Source organism: Ooceraea biroi, chromosome 3, assembly GCF_003672135.1.
Source record: "Ooceraea biroi isolate clonal line C1 chromosome 3, Obir_v5.4, whole genome shotgun sequence".
In the NCBI taxonomy this organism is placed as follows: domain Eukaryota; kingdom Metazoa; phylum Arthropoda; class Insecta; order Hymenoptera; family Formicidae; genus Ooceraea; species Ooceraea biroi.
The window spans coordinates 146,257-163,132 of record NC_039508.1 but is presented as its reverse complement, the minus strand read 5'-3'; the positions used below and the strand labels follow the sequence as shown (position 1 = coordinate 163,132).

Below are 16,876 nucleotides of genomic sequence, written 5' to 3'. Positions count from 1 at the left end.
AGTTGTCTCAAATAACGAGGAATGTTATCCAAAGTCCTGCTCCAAAGTCTAATTTACTGAATGTTAAAAGTTTAATTAAATATAAACTTTGTCAAGAAATTATATCCAACTTCAACTCGCCAATTTCTTCACTCACCCCCTTCTTCTCTCTTTGTGCGATTCTATAAAACTTTCTGCGAGATATTGTTCACGTTATACATACACGCGGCAAGGCATTCTCTCTTTCTTTACAAGAAAGCCTTTAAAATTTGAAAAGTTCTTTAAACAAACGCCAAAATAGTTATTTGCAAACAGATGGAGATAGAAAAATGCGAGAAAAAGAGGCAGAGAAGGAATTCAATATGCCATATCCATGCCTTTTCGCAAAGAAAATCACGAAGTCATGCTCGCATAGCGCTGCGCAACCCCGGGGAAACGAGGGAACGAGATGTTAAGAATTAGCAGCAGCAACTTTATGAATGGGCGACTCGGGCATGAGGGATCACGCGGTGGGCGGCGTCGTGGCGCTTTAACGATCGAGCGCACCCCAGCTCTCTCGCTTCCTCCCCCTATCGTGCAGTCTCTTTCTCTCTTGATTCACCCCCTCACTACCGCGTTCTATACGTGATCCCATTCTCTTCTTTCCTCGCCGGCTATACGCACACGTGCGCGCGTACGTGCGCGTGTATTCGATTATGGACCGACCGTTCATAGATGATGATGCGTGTGTGTACAATGTACATCACGGCACGTGTCAAGTGCACGGATAACAAATCGTGCTTGCACACACTCATCCCGTACGTACGCGTACGTATGTAGCTATGTGGACAATGTTCTTGCACCACCGATGACGTCAGAATTGAATGAACAATCGCAACTATGTATATAATTACAGTAAGCAGTGATAGATGATGAAATACTTGGAACGAATTAAATTTCAATTAATACTAATAAATTTAAATTCACAGTCCATATCAAGTTTCGTTCCCGAGCTTAGAAATTTGTTAATTTTGATGTTGTTAAAAAGAGTTTTTATTAAGCGTAATATACGTCATAAGCTTTTTCAGGGAATGTGATTTCCAGCGTTAAATCTGATTAAATCAGCCGCATCGTTGCCCGGGACGGGATAATTGAAAACATCCAGGTTTTGCTAATATCGTTGCTCGCTAGGTTCACGTAGCGAGTGACTCGAAGGGGCGAAAATTGCCCGGTGGTAGATGGGTGGGATGTCGATGAACGAGCGTCCCCACCAAAACCACCCGACGGAGGGAGGGCTGCGTGGGAGTTGCCAAGGTCATTGCAAGAGCAAAACTACGTAGTACGACGCCTCCGTCGCGACGCCCGCGCATGAAGCGTAGGCGTGGAACGCATATACAGGCCCGCTATAAGATACTTCAAATCGTCGATGACGATTAATCGCTGCAATTCGATTTTACACCCCGCGAGATTAAAACAGACATCGGCGTATAGGTATATGTGAAATCAAATAACTGACGCGAGTAATGATTCCATTATTAAAATGCGTACGATAATAATTCAGTTAAAAACGTCTGATAATTGATTATACGAATTTATAAGTTTCCAATTGAAAAGTGATCTCGTAGTGATGTAAGTGTCGCAAATAACAATCTTGAAATGCACAGAGGTGTTTCCTCGGATTTCTGGTGCGCTGTTTCTTTCGCTTTCAATTAAGACTTCGTACATATTGATTAATACATGCTTGTTTTACTGTCCGCAAAAATTACACATCAGAGAATAATTAAAAAATGCCTAGCTTATGGAGTCCTTATGCCTAGCTTATAAATTATGATTCCGCATAATAGCGTGGATTATTAAAAACCTTAAAATAAAACGGTAAAATAAAAGAATCTTCTGCTACACAATTATATTTGTGCCAGCAAATCTCGGAAGATTAATGTCGTAACAAAGTATAAAAAATTAAGTATAACCTGAACAATTCTAGCAAACGCGAATGCTATTCCTGCCGGTTACAATCACGACACCGTTATCCTGTAGTTCCCTTAAGGCGTCTTCGAACATTTCACGCGTTACCAACTAAAAAAAAAGAAATTTTAAAAATAAAAAGGAAATTAAAAACTAGCGAATGTGCTCGTTACGATAACAAAATTAAAAGTAATATGAAATAATTATAATGAATGAACAAATGAATGAACGAAGAAGACTAAGTACAAGTAAGAATGCGTAAATGAACTTACCACACTCGACGATTCTTTCAGCTCCGTGAAAATCTTCTGGTAATTCAGGGCCGGCGCCTTATCCTTACCCTTGATAAGCCTTTTCAGAGCCTCGACCAGTTCCTGCCTACGTTTCCTTGCCGCCAGCGACATGCCAGTCGTTAAAATACTAATATCGATTTTGCCGCTCAACGGATCGATGGCCGATTGCTTCAACGCCTCGCGATGTAACCTGAAGATATAGATAGAATGTTGATTACACTGAACGTTGAACACTGCAGAAGCTGCATCGTCAGGAACAAATATTATTCTGCGCTCTGCTCACCTCCAAGCTTCTTCCACGTCGTCTATTTCGACTACGCTGCTGAATCGCATCTTGGCATGTGCCTCGGCGAGCCGGATCAGCGATTCCAATTGTCTCGGATAGGCCGTGATCTGTCCGTGTCCGCTCCCGACCCTGCGCATATCGACGTAGGCCTGGATCAGCCTCTGTTGGCTCTCCTCATTGAGAACAGGATGCACGTGTTCCTTGGCGTAAGCGATGTAATCGCGCAGGACGCTCATGTCCACGATGTCGTCCTCCTCCTCCATATCGGATTTGTAATAAAGTGATACCAGGTGTCTAGCGAGCTTTCTGTCGAACACCTCGTCCTGAGGATCCAGCATTAGGAAGATCAAGTCGAAACGCGACATTAAGGTGTGCGGTAACATGACGTTCTCAATTACCTAAACACAAGTGCAAAAATTTATGACAATTGACGAGTTAGAATTTCTAACATTAATTTAATTTATTAATTAATTTAATATATTAATTTAATTTATGGCAATTCTCATGCATTACTTTAATATCTTTAATAATATTGCTTTAAAATATCGAGAATGTACATTATCATTCAATTATTTATTATTTCAATGGACACTTACCGTCTTGTTCTTATTCCACTGCGACTCGCAGGGATTGGCTGCTGCCAGAATGCTGGTTCTCGCGTTCAATTGACAGATGATGCCTGCCTTCGCGATACTCAGTGTTTGCTGCTCCATAACTTCGTGTAGCACCGAGCGCGTGCTGTCATTCATTTTATCGAATTCGTCGATGCAACAGATACCGTTGTCGGCGAGCACCAAGGCGCCGGTTTGCAGTACCAATTGCCGAGTTTCCGGATCTTTGGTTACGAAGGCGGTCAGTCCGACGGCGCTGGAACCTGAAGGAAAGAAAAATTACGAACATGAAAAATATTAACGATAAAATTACGAATGAAGAAAAAATTAAATTAAAAATTATTATTCTAGAATCTTACCCTTTCCGCTGCTGTACTGTGAGCGTGGTACCAAATTGAAAACAAACTGCAGCAACTGCGATTTACTCGTGCCGGGGTCTCCGCACAAGAGTATATTGATGTCGGACCGGAAATGTTTCTTGCTCGATTTCTGTTCTTTCTTCACTCCGCCAAACAGTTGCAGCAATATTCCCTTCTTAACGTCTTCATTTTCGTAGATGCTGGGAGCGATATGTCGTGCCAATCGCTCGTACACATCTTCCTTCTGCGACAACAGTTTCAATAATTCTACTCTTTCCGGTGGGAAAACGTGATCTTTGCCCTCCTCCTGCTCGTACAATCTGCAACGAAAGAATATAAGATTAGCAAAATTTAACATATCGAATACGCAGTTTAATACATTTTTTAATAATTTATGTTAATAATTTATTGAATTAACATTTGCTAAAATGCGAACATAAATGCGTCTTACCGCTTCGAGTCTTGTTTCCTGAAGTGGACGACGTCAACGTGCGTCCTGTAGATAGCCCGCACGTTGGACTGCCGTGGATTAACGCGCATCGGCAACGCGCGATATATACCGGTGACGGAGACTCTGTCGCCCGGCGAGACGGCGTCCACCAGGTTATTGTGCGCGAAGAGCACCACCGTGTGAGGGGTTTGGCCAGCTGGCATGTCGTCGGGCGACTCTTGCAGCTTGATCATCTGCTTGTCGGAGAAGTGGCTGCGGTTGTGGATCAGGTTGAAGCAGTAATTGTTGTTGCAGTGCGTGCACACCGTAGGCTCGGCAATGTGGCCCCTGTCGATCTCCACGGTGGTCGTGAACGAGCACACGATGCACTTGAAGAATGCCTCGCGCATCTCCGGCATGATGTTCGACGTCCTGATGACCATGCCGGTGATCGTGATCAGCTGGTCAATGTCTTCCGGGTTCAGAAGACGCATGCTCTTGGTCCGGGTGACGTTGTACGGACGTACTTGGATCTGGTGCTCCAACACCGCCGCGGGATACCGCTCGAAGAACATCTCGTTCGCGGTCATGTCGAATGCCGGTATCACCTCCTGAGGATAAGAGACCAAGCGACTGTACAGCTGATGGTCGAACGCCTCGAGGTGCGCACAGTTCACGTTCAAGAACGGCTCCTCGAGCGTGTGTATCTCCTCGAGCTTCTGCAAGTAGAGCGGTTCCGACAGGTTCATATTCTCCGGCAGCTCGTCGTTCTCCGCCTCTGGGTCGATGAAGCGCAGGATAAACCGCTTGAACTGTTCCTTGCACTGGTCCACCACGACGTTTGTACCCCAGATTACCAACTGCGGGCCGTTCTCGCTCTCCGATGTTCTCTGTGCGTTAGGCTCCTCTGGTATCTGCCAATAAATGTGCAAATTAGTAATTTGCAATAATATATACAATGCGTAACTGCTACGTGTCTTTAACTCACTGTCGGTTCAGCCAAATTAACCTGCCGCATTCGCCTGTCGGACTGGACGTCCGGTCGCTGGCGAGCAGGTGTACCCCTGACACCGCTACGAGGAGTACGAACCGAGACCAAAGAGCTAGGGGTGCCATAATTCAGCGGCGATGACAGTTCTATCTCGCTCATGCCCGCAGCTAGGGGACTCGTTTGCATTGGTACATTGGGAGAAGGCACGGAAGATGTGCTCTCCGACGAAGGCGCGATCATCTCCTGCGTGTGACGGCTGCCCCATCGTAATGGAGTGTCCAGCGGATTGTTGCCTGGTCTCCTCTGAGGCGTGCCTGCGTGTAAAATGTGCAATTCGAACGTAACATGTTCCTTTCTTTCGACAAAAATCGATCAGAGAATATCGTCCAACCTTGTCTAGTAGACGCGGAGCCTGTGGTGCTGGGTGTTCCAGCGACCGAGGCTGCTCTGACGGAGGTTGGAGTCCGCTGTTGCCTCCTCGGCGTACCGTTCGTCGAGCGATTGTCATCCTGGGGGACAGGAGTCCTCGGCGGTCTCATCGGGCTCGACATCGTTCACGAAAACTGCAACGATCTCGCGCTTGAGTCCAAGTTATCACGTATCCGAGTATCGCGTGCGCTTACTTGAAGACGCAGACACGGGTTACACGCGTTAGATGCTCGATTTCCCGCGCGAACCGAGAACGCCTGTCCTCGTAACTGCACCTTCCGCAACATCTGAAACGAGACGGGTATAACGAAGCAACCGGAGAGAAAAGGAGAGCGCGAACGAAACTCGTGGCGAGTGCAGGAGGAGCAGCTACGGTTCCGGTGACAAAGAGGGCGCGAGTCTTTCTCCAGCTATATCCCGTGCGCGCTAAGTCGCGCTAAGACCAGCTGACTGATTGACACACTGACACGACGTCGTGTCGAGGCCAGTCGAGGAATGCCGAGCCGCGATACAATACGGGCGAAAAATGCCAGATGGACGTAGGCGCGGAAGAACGCTCGGACAACCAAGTGACGCGCTTTCCGTTCTCCCAAGCGGATCGCATCGTGGGATGTTGCGCAGCAGCTGAATCCTAACCACCGCCCCGAAATTTGACGACCTCTCACCGAGCGACCTTTGAAACCGTGCTTTAGGGCATGCTCCTTATCCTTTGGCTCCTATGTACTTATGACTGCATTCGGAACGCATCGACTGTTACTCTCAGATGCACGTGATCTTTTGTGAATTTCTTCGCTGCGTCAGGCTGGATCAGTCAATTCTCTGCCCACAAAAGGCCCCGTAAAGAATTGAAAATCTTGTAAGTAGTTCTCTATAACAATATCTAATGATTATTTATTCAATTGTTTGTTTCTTCATATTTTATTTGCTTATCGCCGTGGACCGAATTGATTGTGTATTGACGTATATTTGCATCAGACAATGATTTTATAGACAACATTACATATCGCATTCTTAATTATCGGATGTGAATTATATCTTCGTTCGTCTTTTGCGAGGCAGAATATTTCTGCGATAACACCAGTGCCTACGTACAATTTGCCAATATTTGCACTTATTTGTGCTTTACGTAATACGTGAATTTTTATTGCAAATTAGTAGCTATTTGACATGCTAGATTAGATAAATTTACGTGTTATTCTCCAAGTTTATGTATTTTTGTTTCACGGACCAGTACACATTCCGATAGCTGCCAGGTAGAAGACCATGTCATACTCCATCAATAGAAGACCCTTATTGGGGGGTGCATCAGATAGCGAATTTGAGGATGACGTGGAGACCGAGGTAGATGATCCCAATGTCGCGATCCATGATGAAAAACCATTTTTAAAATCGTACGAGCCGCATGACAAGTACGTTACATAATATCTAAAATTAATTTGAAAATTATGTATGCCATTCTGGCATAATAATCCTGTTTTCCTCACGTATTCCAGGTATAATCTTGCGTATATCATATTTTACTTACTTGGTATGAATACATTAATTCCATGGAGCTTTTTTATGACCGCTGACGACGTAAGTGACGCATGTTAATTCATCACTTTCTTCATATCGACAGTTTTGGGACACTGAAATTATACATAACATTTACCTTTCAGTATTGGATGTACAAATTTCGAGAGGTTCATAATAATTCGACAAATCTTACTCATACGTACGCAGAGCTACTCGAACAGAAAACGGATCTGCAAGCTAGTTTTACTTCTTATTTAAGTGTAGCTAGTGCATTGCCAAATACTCTCTTTTTGATAATAAATACATTCATTAGCAAGAGGTACGTAAAACATTGTTAATAAGAAGTGTATCCTGTAATATGTGTGTGTGCAATATTTATTTACATAAATTGATTCAATATTACTACGCATCATCTTGATTTTCCTTTTGAGATTAAAAACGATTGAAGGGAATCTAAAGTGGAAGAACTCATAAGAAGCATCACTTATATATTTTGCTAAAACATTTATATCAATGTATTACCTCAAGTACCTTATTCGTGTTACAAGTTACAAGGGAAAGTTAGAAGAATGCTTATTGATCGTGAACGACATATTAGACAGTAAACGCAGTGCTTTAATACATAAGATTTATGAATTTCCAGAGTTTCTTTAACCGTAAGGATGGTGGGTTCTCAATGTATCATATTGCTTCTTTTTATCCTGACAACCACGTTTGTCGAAATGGACACCGACAAGTGTAACTTATCGAATCATTTTTCTCTTATATCCATTGTACTGTAGTAACTAAATTATTTTATCGCCTCAACGGTAACGATAACTCTTTCGTTTCCAGGGCAAAATACGTTTCTAATTTTCACTCTGACGACAGTTGCGCTCGTAAATGGTGTGTGCATAGATTTAAAATTAAATTTACATCGGTGTGATCAGCCTGATTACATGTGAAAATAATAAAATTTTAGCTGCGAGTGCAATTTTCGGCGGCAGCCTGATGGGCATAGTAGGCAAGTTTTCACCAAGATACATTACGGCTATGTCCGGTGGGCAAGCTCTCGGCGGGATATTCACGGCCCTAGCGGAAGTGTGTTCCTTGTGGATCGGCGCCAGTCCCGTCCTATCCGGCTTAGTATATTTTATCATCGGTGATACCGTGCTGCTGCTATCGCTAATCGCATACATTGTTTTGGAAAGAGCGGTAGGTCAATTTTATTTTATCTAAATATAGGATTGATTCATCGTTGCATTCGTCACATTTCGATTCGGTCAATACGTGATCATACACATGATAATGAGATCATCAATAAACCGTTGTTTTGTCAGGACGACAAAACACGAAGCGCAAGTGTTCCATAATATATGATAAGTCGCTTAACGACAAAGCGTATTATGCACGTACCGCATGGCGTTGCATTACTGTACAATCTGTCGGAGAGAGATCGAGACGGAATAAAATTAATTAATCGCTCGGTTGTCAAACTCCTTCATTTGCATATCCGGCATTTTTGCGTGATTGTATTTCGCGAAAACTCGCAGATAGAACTCGCAGTTCAGAAGCCTTTGTCTGAATAAAACCCACGTTTCTTGCAGCCTTTCTTCAAGCATCACATGATAGAGAAAGTACCTGATCACATGGAAACAGATTACTCGATAAATAGCGAAGTCAGCTTCTCGGCTGGCCCGAGCGTGTCTTATACGCGGATCTTAAAGAGGATCTGGCACTATGGCTTCAGTATATTTCTAGTATTCTTCATATCACTGTCCGTATATCCGGCGGTTACTGTGCTGATCGAGAGTCAATACAGGGGCAATGGCCACGCATGGAACGGTAGGATGGAATTTTTCACCTATATTTCAGCGTTCACGCATATCTCGCTAATTTCATGCGATGCACTTGCGAGTACAATGAATAACCCGAGACGATTTTTCAGACATATATTTTGTACCTGTGGTGACGTACCTACTTTTCAGTACGGGCGATTACGCTGGCAGAGTACTGTCCGGTGTTCTCCAATGGGTAAGAATCTGCATTTCGATACAATTTACACATAAATTCCCTATCGACATCAAAATTGTATCGTTGCAGCCAAGAAACAAGCCGTGGCTCGTCATATTCATGAGCGTCGGCAGGGCTCTCTTCGTGCCCGTATTTATGTTCTGTAACGCGCAGCCGAGACATCATCTACCAGTGTACATCCATAGTGACCTATATTATATTCTAATAACCATCGTGTTCGCGATAAGTAACGGTTACCTCTGTAACTTAACATTTATTTTAGCACCCACGTAAGTATGTCTTCGGCCATGAAGATCTTCCGTGATTGCGAAGTGTTTTCTACAGTTATGCACGTGTATCTTTCAGAGTTGTGGATAACGAAGAGAGGGAAGTCGCGTCTGCGATGATGGGTGCTTTCCTGGGTATGGGATTGGCGTCTGGTGCTCCGCTCAGCTTATACATAGTTAAGGCTCTCTAATACTCGCCTATAATTAATTGTAATTAATTGCCGATGAATATAATAAGACATGCGATTTCACACTGCCCTTTATACCTTCGGAGTCGGGTAGGACCACAACAAGCGCGTTAATAACGAGCTTTTAGTAATAAAATTGATACAAATATGTTTGGCCACTATCGTTTGAAAACGTTGCTGATTTACGGGAATTTCTTCCTTCTTTTATAAAGAAAAGTTCGAATTTTCGTAGCTCCTAGTAGCGTTTTACAAAAAATTCTCGAATGTATCTGCATGAAACATAATTTTAACGATTACGACGTGATATAGATACTTTTGTATCATTCCATTAATTTTAATACGCAACATTGATATTAAGCGGATAGGAAGATTTATTCTCAACGATTCATATAATTTTTAATATTTGTGATCCAACGTAAGATATATATCTAGCTACATTGTTTGTATGTAACATATGTGTATGTGTACATATAAAGTATTTGTGTTGACACAATTCTCTCTCTCTAGATATTCTACACAAATTATACATATATATATTTATTTTTAAATATAGCAATTTGAAAACGTAGATCTCTGGAGATAAAAGTATTAGATGTAATATTGTAAAATAGGGAGAGATTCGTCTTACAAAACAGTGTAGATGATTTTACGTACATTGTTAATAAAGATACCTGATTACGCAATTTTCTCTCCCGTTTAATCTATGAAACAAACTAGTGCGGAAACCTAACGCGAGACTATTGCGAGACAGATAAATAAAGTAAGTTATATCAAATAATTTATATTACATATGTTGGATGTACGCAAATATACATATATTACGTATGTCAGAATATATGTGATATATCTCATCTTTTGTTTGTACTCATGGAAATAGAAATTTCATCTAAACAACTACAATCAACAGATTTGTCACTAACATTATATTTTAAATATCATAGCCATGAGTTTATATTTCTCTTTTGTCCTCTCCTTCTCTATATATATATACACCTGATAGACATACCCACAGGTATCTATATTCAGAACACGCTTATAACGACAAAAGGTGTACTAGTAAAAGTAAAAATAACAAGTAGAATTAACTTCATTTTATTATATATCCCAATAAGTCGCAACGTAATCTGTAACAATTTGTAACAATGTAAACTGTGATAGGCTAAATAAAAAAAATAAAAAAAAGCCTTCAATGTGGCTTCTCATTCAGGTAATTTTTAACGCCACTTTTAGAGCCACTTTTATCGTTGTAAACGCGTTCTGAACATGGGTCATATGTACCATATGGGCCATAGTATTTAGAGACTAGAAAATATCACCAATCGACATCATTATAAAATTAGATAAAAAGTTAAATCTCCTGCAAAAGAAAAATTGCGTCAATATCTATAAAAAAATCTCCTGTTAAATAAAATGGTAGCAAAGCCGATTAGATTGACGTATCGAGTGACGTTAATGTATCTCGGGCATACTGAAATATTCTTATATAATTATCTCGATGTTGATTCATGACTTATTGCAACTCGTTACAATAAAATTGCCCGGGTCAATCTAATCGTTTCCTTACCACAATAAATAGAACTGTGCACGATAAATATGCGTGTACGCATACGTGTAATAAAAATGTGTAATATGCAGACACATATAAAACAGTCAATTCAATTTCTACAATATGCCGGTTATGCATATTTACTCGAGATAAAAATTTAACGTATGTGTATCCTAATGCAACATGAAATTCTTTTTCGGAGTTAATCGAGTCAAAATAACAAAACAATATACGTAATCACAAATGATAAAATGGCGCTCACTTATTGGAGCAGGCACGTGCCTCATGATCGACGGTACTGCCAGTCCTTGTCGGTCAGCGGTACGAATACCACACCTAGCAGGGATCGCTGCTTGATGTTGCCATCCAGACTCTTGTCCACTTGCATCAGGGTTTGGTCCGAATTCTCGCGACCCACCGGTATTATTAGACGTCCACCAGGTGCTAGCTGGTCGATCAGCTGCAAAGGGAAAGATATCCTGATTCACTGCCGGCAGATCTGAAAACAAGCTCACCGAGGACAACGTTACGCTTACCGCTTGCGGTATCTGTTTAGAGGCTGCCCCCACGTGAATAGCGTCGTACGGTCCACGCTCGGGATACCCCAGTCTGCCATCGCCGACTGCAATGCAATCGCGATTAAATTAATTTTGTCACATCGAATGAGAAGCTTCTGAAAGGATGTGTGTGCGCTCATTTTCAAGCAGATCTCTAATTACCGACTAATACCACGCGCCCGTCGCGCAAAAGCTCCGGATGATCCTCGCGAATGCTCTTCTCGGCCATTGCTTTCAGCTCAGGAATATGTTCGATCCCAACGGCCACCCCACTTGGTCCCGTCATAATACCCATGCACACCGTCAAGTACCCGGATCCAGAACCAACGTCCAACGCCCTTGCGCCACTGCGCAGCTTATCTTCGAGATATTCCAAAGCATAGGCGTGCTAAACATTTTATTGTTTTATTTGATTGCGTTTTGATTTATGTAATTAATTGAAAATGATTGCAAATTTACATTTAAACTTTTATATGTGAAGAACTGCAAGTACAAAAAATTATACCATATGTGGAGCACTGATGGTAGCACCGTAGCCGATCCCTTGCGGAGCATCTATGTATGCGTAACCAGGTTGAGTATATTTCGCTCTGTCTGTGGCGTTCATCGCTTCAAATACTCTCTCGGATCGAATTATTGCGGCTCCTAAAAAGGAATTTCATGTTGCATTAGGATATATATGTTAAATTTTTATTTCGAGTAAATATGCGTAAACAGCATATTGTAAAAATTGATTCGACTGTTTTATGTGTCTTTGCATGTTATACATTTTTATTACACATATGCACACGTGCATATTTATGCATTTATTATATTATGTATTTCTCGACAATCTAATACATTACTTTGAATTCAAACGTACAATCAATTATTCATTTTCGTGAATCAAATTCTAAAAAAGGCTGTAGTCGGTTTAAACGACAATTTTGCCGCATTTCGACTTCAAACTTTAAATATCCACATGAAATTCAAACTTGAAATCGAAACTACGCGGTTTTCAGCCGAGAAAATCCACGACGCGGGAGGAAGCGAGGAGGGGCGCGATGTGACGCAACATTGCATAACGTCGCGCGACACTCACGTTTCAGGTACTGCACGAGCTCCTGATTACTCTTGGCGTGGAAGCGTCCATAAAGGGCCATGTCGTGTGCGAGCACGACGGGCGACAGGATCGCGAGCGTCGTGCACAGCCACCCGACGATGCGGGACCGAATTTTGAGGCGCTGCGTGGTTGACTGACAGGCTCACCCGCGAAAACAAACAGAGGGAGGGGGAGAGGTGGACCACCCGGCAACCTGTCGCTTCTGTTGTCACTCCGCGACCCGCTTGCCGATGCTTGCCGCACGCGACGAAACTCCGCACGGCGATTTTCCGCTGTTCCTTAGACCCCCGTACCTTCCAGCTGTGCGACGGGCTCTTCGACAAGCCAGTTAATTCGCAGAATGCGTCGCAAAATCTTGAACGACGTTCACTTATCCGTCGGCACTCTTTCAGTTGGCTTGGATTCAGGATTTTCTGTGATCGAGAGCGTGCCGAATATCGCGGCTCGAGTGCCGGCAGTCTCGCGAACGAAGCGTCGCGACTCGATCTGAAGCCTACCGGGATCGACGTGGACGGCGAGATCGGCGATCTTCGCACAATTGTGCGCACGAAATGACCTTCGGCCTCGCGTTGGCGGGAGCTTTGCGCGCGAACGCGACGCGCACGTCGTATTTTCAAAATAGGCGAGAAAGGGCTGCTCCGGGCCCGTGTCGCATCGCGGACGGTCTGAACCGAGCGGCGATCTCTGATTGGTGGACGGCACACGGTTGTTTGATCGATTGGAACATAATCGAGAGTCGGATATCGAGATTCACGACGGCGTTCGATCATTACATTGTTCACGCGCCATAACTATTTTTACGAATAATCCGGTTACTTGCGCAAAATGCGTGTAATATATATAGATTAAATATTCATATCCCCTTTATTGTTATAATAAAAATAGGATTTGCTTGTAGGTTAGGAAAAGGCGTATAATTATATGATACGTAGTAACTGCATGTTTATTCCATTGTTAAAAAAACTTTATTTCTCTGTTGTTCATTTTATTCGTTACATTTTTGTCTACGTGAAAGTTTCCTATAGATTTTGCAGTGTAAAAGATTGAAAAGCAACGATGGATATATAAATATTGCAGCTTGCAGTTAACTCACAACGAAGACGAACGAGTGAAAAAACTATATTAAAACTAATAGGACACATGTAATAAAATATGGTTTGTTAATCCGCCCAGTCAAAAGTAAAACGTACGTCCCCTACATTCGCACAGCGAGAATAAAAGAAAACTTAATCCGCTAATGCAAATTCACGGTGATCGTTGATCGGCGACTCCGTACGCGTTCACGATCGTCCAATCGCTTGCTCGAATTTCCCAATTCACGAAACCTTACCCGGAGGATCCCTCACGTGAGAACATTACGCAATTGAGTAGTGGGATCGGTGAGAGGAACGTAAGACACCTGCATCAGTTTCTTCGTCGTGACCGTGCCGTCTGCGCTCTTATCTACCTGCAGCAGATCTTGGAACCTCTGGAAACCCGCCACGGTCATGACCGGACAGACCAGTCGGCCGTCAGGCGCCAGCTGGTCTATCAACTGCAAGAATTACTTAGTCAAGTTACAATTTCTCGGATATCTCTTTTTTTTCAAGTTACGTGTACCTCTTGTGGCAAAGTCTCGGCTGCTGCTCCAACGTGTATGGCGTTGTAGGGGCCGTCAGCTGGGTGTCCCAATCTGCCGTCTCCCACTAGTCGCATTTATAATGACCTGTCGTTAGTCGGCAGTCTTTATCTGTTACTTTTACAGCAAGACCACAAAGTCGGTGGACAGTGTTCCGTTTGATTCTTCACGGCAACGTGCATACCTACTTCACGTATGGATCACGTGGATGGATCACGAATCTTTTATTCTTTTTGCTTCTATGCATACACAAGTAACACATTTGATATAATTTTGAACGCTTCTCTATCACCGCACAATGCGTTTTTTTAACCGATACGAGACGAATGGCATGGTGAGAGATTATTAACGAGAGAGAGAGAGAAGGAGCTGCGGTCGTTCGAGTGGAGGAACATCGTTGGAAAAGAACCGTAGGATAACGAGATTGTAACGGCTTACCGACGAAGTTGATACGGTTCTCCTTGAGGAAATGCGGGTTATCCTCGCGCACGTTCCTAGTCGAGATCTCTATAAGCTCAGGAATATGCTCGATACCTGTTACGCGGCCGCACGAGCCCACCATGTGCGCCATGCAAGCGGACAGATAGCCCGAGCCCGAGCCGACGTCGAGCGCCTTCGCGCCATCAAACAGCTGATTCGAGAGAATCGACAGAGCGCATGCATGCTGCAAAAGAGAGGATGTCGTTTACCTAACGTTATCAGGCAGATTAAACTTTGAGTAATGTACACATTGTCCTCTGTAGTAATTCTGTATTGTGTGTCAATGTGGCTGTCAACGTGGCTCGGAAAATCTCCAATCAGTCGACCAAATACGAGTTTAACATAAATAACACAAAAGTGAGATAAGAAGGTTAATGCGATGCCCTCGTTTCATCCCGAGTGCCTGATAATTGCTCCTTTCGACATCTTTTGTTCTATGTACGTGTGGAGATATTTTCCTATGAATGCTTCATGATTTATGATTTAAATAAGTTTGTATTGTAACGGTGAGATAAACAACGTCCATGTTTTGAGAGAAATTTGCAACTGTGTCCGTAATTACAAACTGTATGCGCTTTTATATCTACGTAACAAAATATATCTAGAAGATATTTACCATATGTGGTGCGCTGATCGTTACGTTGTAGCCGATTCTCCTGGGTCGGTCGCGGTAGGGATCCGGCTCGTGGCAATATTTCGCCCTGTCGACGGCGAGCATAGCCGCCTCTGCTCGGTCGCTTGCCAATATCCCGGCATCTGCGAATAATCTGTCCCTAATTGCCATACAAATGAACGATCGTCTCTAACAAAACAAGCATCCGCGCGCGTACTATCTACATTCATTAAATCCACCCTCTCCGCTCGCGTCGTGCCCCGTGTGACACGCGGGGTCGTTTACCTTTCAGCTTCTGCACCATCTCCTGATTCGTGGTGCCGCTGCAGTGCCATGCCATGCTTCGTGGATTTTTCGTGGTCTCTCCTCGATCGCCGCGAGCAGTCTGGACGCAGAAAAACGTCTTACGTACAACGACCATAAACATGTATGCTGCGAGAGAGCGACACGCGCGCGGACGGACCGACCACGACGTACGACGAGGCGATTCCTGGCGATCGTCGCGTTCAGATTCGCAATTCGCGACTGGAAACTTGGAAAACTTCAGGAAAACCTCATTTATCGCGATAATCACTTTCGAGTATCAACATTGCCATGAGAATACACGAGTGACATGGGAGCACTACCGTTTGAAAGCGAGGAAGGCAGGGAGGGGTGCGAAACAGCTGATGCGATGCTGCCGATTCTTACGCAAGGGCTGTCGCGAAGGCGGTGCGGTTTCACGTACGAATTTTACGGTACATGATCCGAGATGAGATTAGAAGAGACCCAGAGCACTGAATTAAAGAATTCCGAATCGGAATTTCCGATTGCGAGGCGTCATTCCGCGTCATCGATGCTGCAACGCTGGATGGAAACGCTTTTACCCGAAATTTTCTCGTGTTAATTTCCTAAACGTTGCGACGACGGATGATCGCGATAAACGAGTAAATCAATCGCACAAATAATCGCCCGTTCGCTCTCGATCCTGCGGGGAAGCATCACTCACCGTGTCCAATTACATAACTGAATGCAATTCTACATTTGCGTCGCTGTTAGAAGGCATTTCGGCACTCGATCGAGGCGCACCTTGGATCCGGATGTCCGATTGGGTACGAGCATGACGACATTCGCGCGCGAGTTTATAGTTTGACAGTAAAATTTGAAGGTACGCTTGCGAAATCGTCGGAGATCTAAATTATCTAGATCCGAATGGACTCCGATGGGCTCTAGCGTTACACGTTGGCCAATGTAACAACCGCGCCAGTCACTGTTGGTATCAATGTACCGCCAATCGCGACGCGCAAGATTTAAATTTGAAAAAAGTTTGACGGAGACTGAGCGTGGAATTGCATCACGAGGAAAGATGCAAACTGATCATGAGCGGAATCTTACTCTTTGATCAATCTCAAACGGACTTTAACAGATTCGTAATTCGAGGGATGGGGTTTATTATCGATCAAATTGCATTATTCGATTCGAAACTGCATTATTCGATTCACTCGTTATTCGTTGCATGTTATTATGCAACAGAGACGCAAACGCACGAAATGTTCTCATTAAAATTAGCATACCTTTCGCGCCGACTTGTAAATTAATCAATGTTCAATCCCGAATCGTTAACGTTGGACGAGGACGTAAATTAATTTCGCGATTTCGTGAGGCGCCGACAGTGAA

General features: G+C 43.5%; 4 protein-coding genes across 10 annotated transcripts; 1 reads left to right on the top strand and 3 right to left on the bottom strand.

Annotated features, from left to right (window-relative positions):
• Window positions 1-1,536: 1,536 nt before the first annotated feature.
• On the bottom strand, window positions 1,537-5,659 carry LOC105277458 (DNA replication licensing factor MCM4). The gene is made up of 9 exons (XM_011335820.3): window positions 5,517-5,659; window positions 5,285-5,456; window positions 4,891-5,207; window positions 3,924-4,816; window positions 3,473-3,792; window positions 3,099-3,376; window positions 2,500-2,900; window positions 2,196-2,406; window positions 1,537-2,034 (listed from the first exon to the last, which is right to left on the bottom strand). The coding sequence occupies exons 2-9, from the start codon at window positions 5,442-5,444 to the stop codon at window positions 1,939-1,941; spliced, it is 2,676 nt and encodes an 891-aa protein (XP_011334122.1). The 5' UTR covers window positions 5,445-5,456; window positions 5,517-5,659; the 3' UTR covers window positions 1,537-1,938.
• A 184-nt stretch (window positions 5,660-5,843) lies between these two features.
• LOC105277457 (equilibrative nucleoside transporter 1) lies at window positions 5,844-9,987 on the top strand. Of its 2 annotated transcripts, XM_011335818.3 has the most exons (11): window positions 5,844-6,178; window positions 6,554-6,731; window positions 6,816-6,897; window positions 6,981-7,156; window positions 7,481-7,575; window positions 7,672-7,722; window positions 7,799-8,031; window positions 8,424-8,661; window positions 8,765-8,850; window positions 8,920-9,119; window positions 9,196-9,987. In XM_011335818.3, exons 2-11 carry the CDS (start codon window positions 6,586-6,588, stop codon window positions 9,305-9,307), a joined length of 1,419 nt encoding a protein of 472 aa, XP_011334120.1. In that variant the 5' UTR covers window positions 5,844-6,178; window positions 6,554-6,585; the 3' UTR covers window positions 9,308-9,987. The 2 variants fall into 2 exon arrangements, with proteins under 2 accessions (XP_011334120.1, XP_011334117.1); XM_011335815.3 differs by having other exon boundaries at window positions 5,846-6,178; window positions 8,765-9,119.
• On the bottom strand, window positions 9,662-13,123 carry LOC105277456 (protein-L-isoaspartate(D-aspartate) O-methyltransferase). 4 transcript variants are annotated; one of them, XM_011335813.3, is made up of 6 exons: window positions 12,489-13,123; window positions 11,913-12,052; window positions 11,570-11,795; window positions 11,387-11,472; window positions 11,113-11,310; window positions 9,662-10,661 (listed from the first exon to the last, which is right to left on the bottom strand). In XM_011335813.3, exons 1-5 carry the CDS (start codon window positions 12,547-12,549, stop codon window positions 11,134-11,136), a joined length of 690 nt encoding a protein of 229 aa, XP_011334115.1. In that variant the 5' UTR covers window positions 12,550-13,123; the 3' UTR covers window positions 9,662-10,661; window positions 11,113-11,133. The 4 variants fall into 4 exon arrangements, with proteins under 4 accessions (XP_011334115.1, XP_011334116.1, XP_011334114.1 ...); XM_011335814.3 differs by having other exon boundaries at window positions 11,133-11,310; XM_011335812.3 differs by having other exon boundaries at window positions 9,675-11,310; window positions 12,489-13,122.
• A 332-nt stretch (window positions 13,124-13,455) lies between these two features.
• On the bottom strand, window positions 13,456-16,440 carry LOC105277460 (protein-L-isoaspartate(D-aspartate) O-methyltransferase). Of its 3 annotated transcripts, none has more exons than XM_011335826.3 (6): window positions 16,209-16,440; window positions 15,506-15,605; window positions 15,224-15,380; window positions 14,566-14,791; window positions 14,109-14,194; window positions 13,456-14,043 (listed from the first exon to the last, which is right to left on the bottom strand). In XM_011335826.3, the coding sequence occupies exons 2-6, from the start codon at window positions 15,553-15,555 to the stop codon at window positions 13,852-13,854; spliced, it is 711 nt and encodes a 236-aa protein (XP_011334128.1). In that variant the 5' UTR covers window positions 15,556-15,605; window positions 16,209-16,440; the 3' UTR covers window positions 13,456-13,851. The 3 variants fall into 3 exon arrangements, with proteins under 3 accessions (XP_011334128.1, XP_019886591.1, XP_011334130.1); XM_020031032.2 differs by having other exon boundaries at window positions 15,224-15,374; XM_011335828.3 differs by having other exon boundaries at window positions 15,224-15,363; window positions 16,209-16,438.
• Window positions 16,441-16,876: the final 436 nt, after the last annotated feature.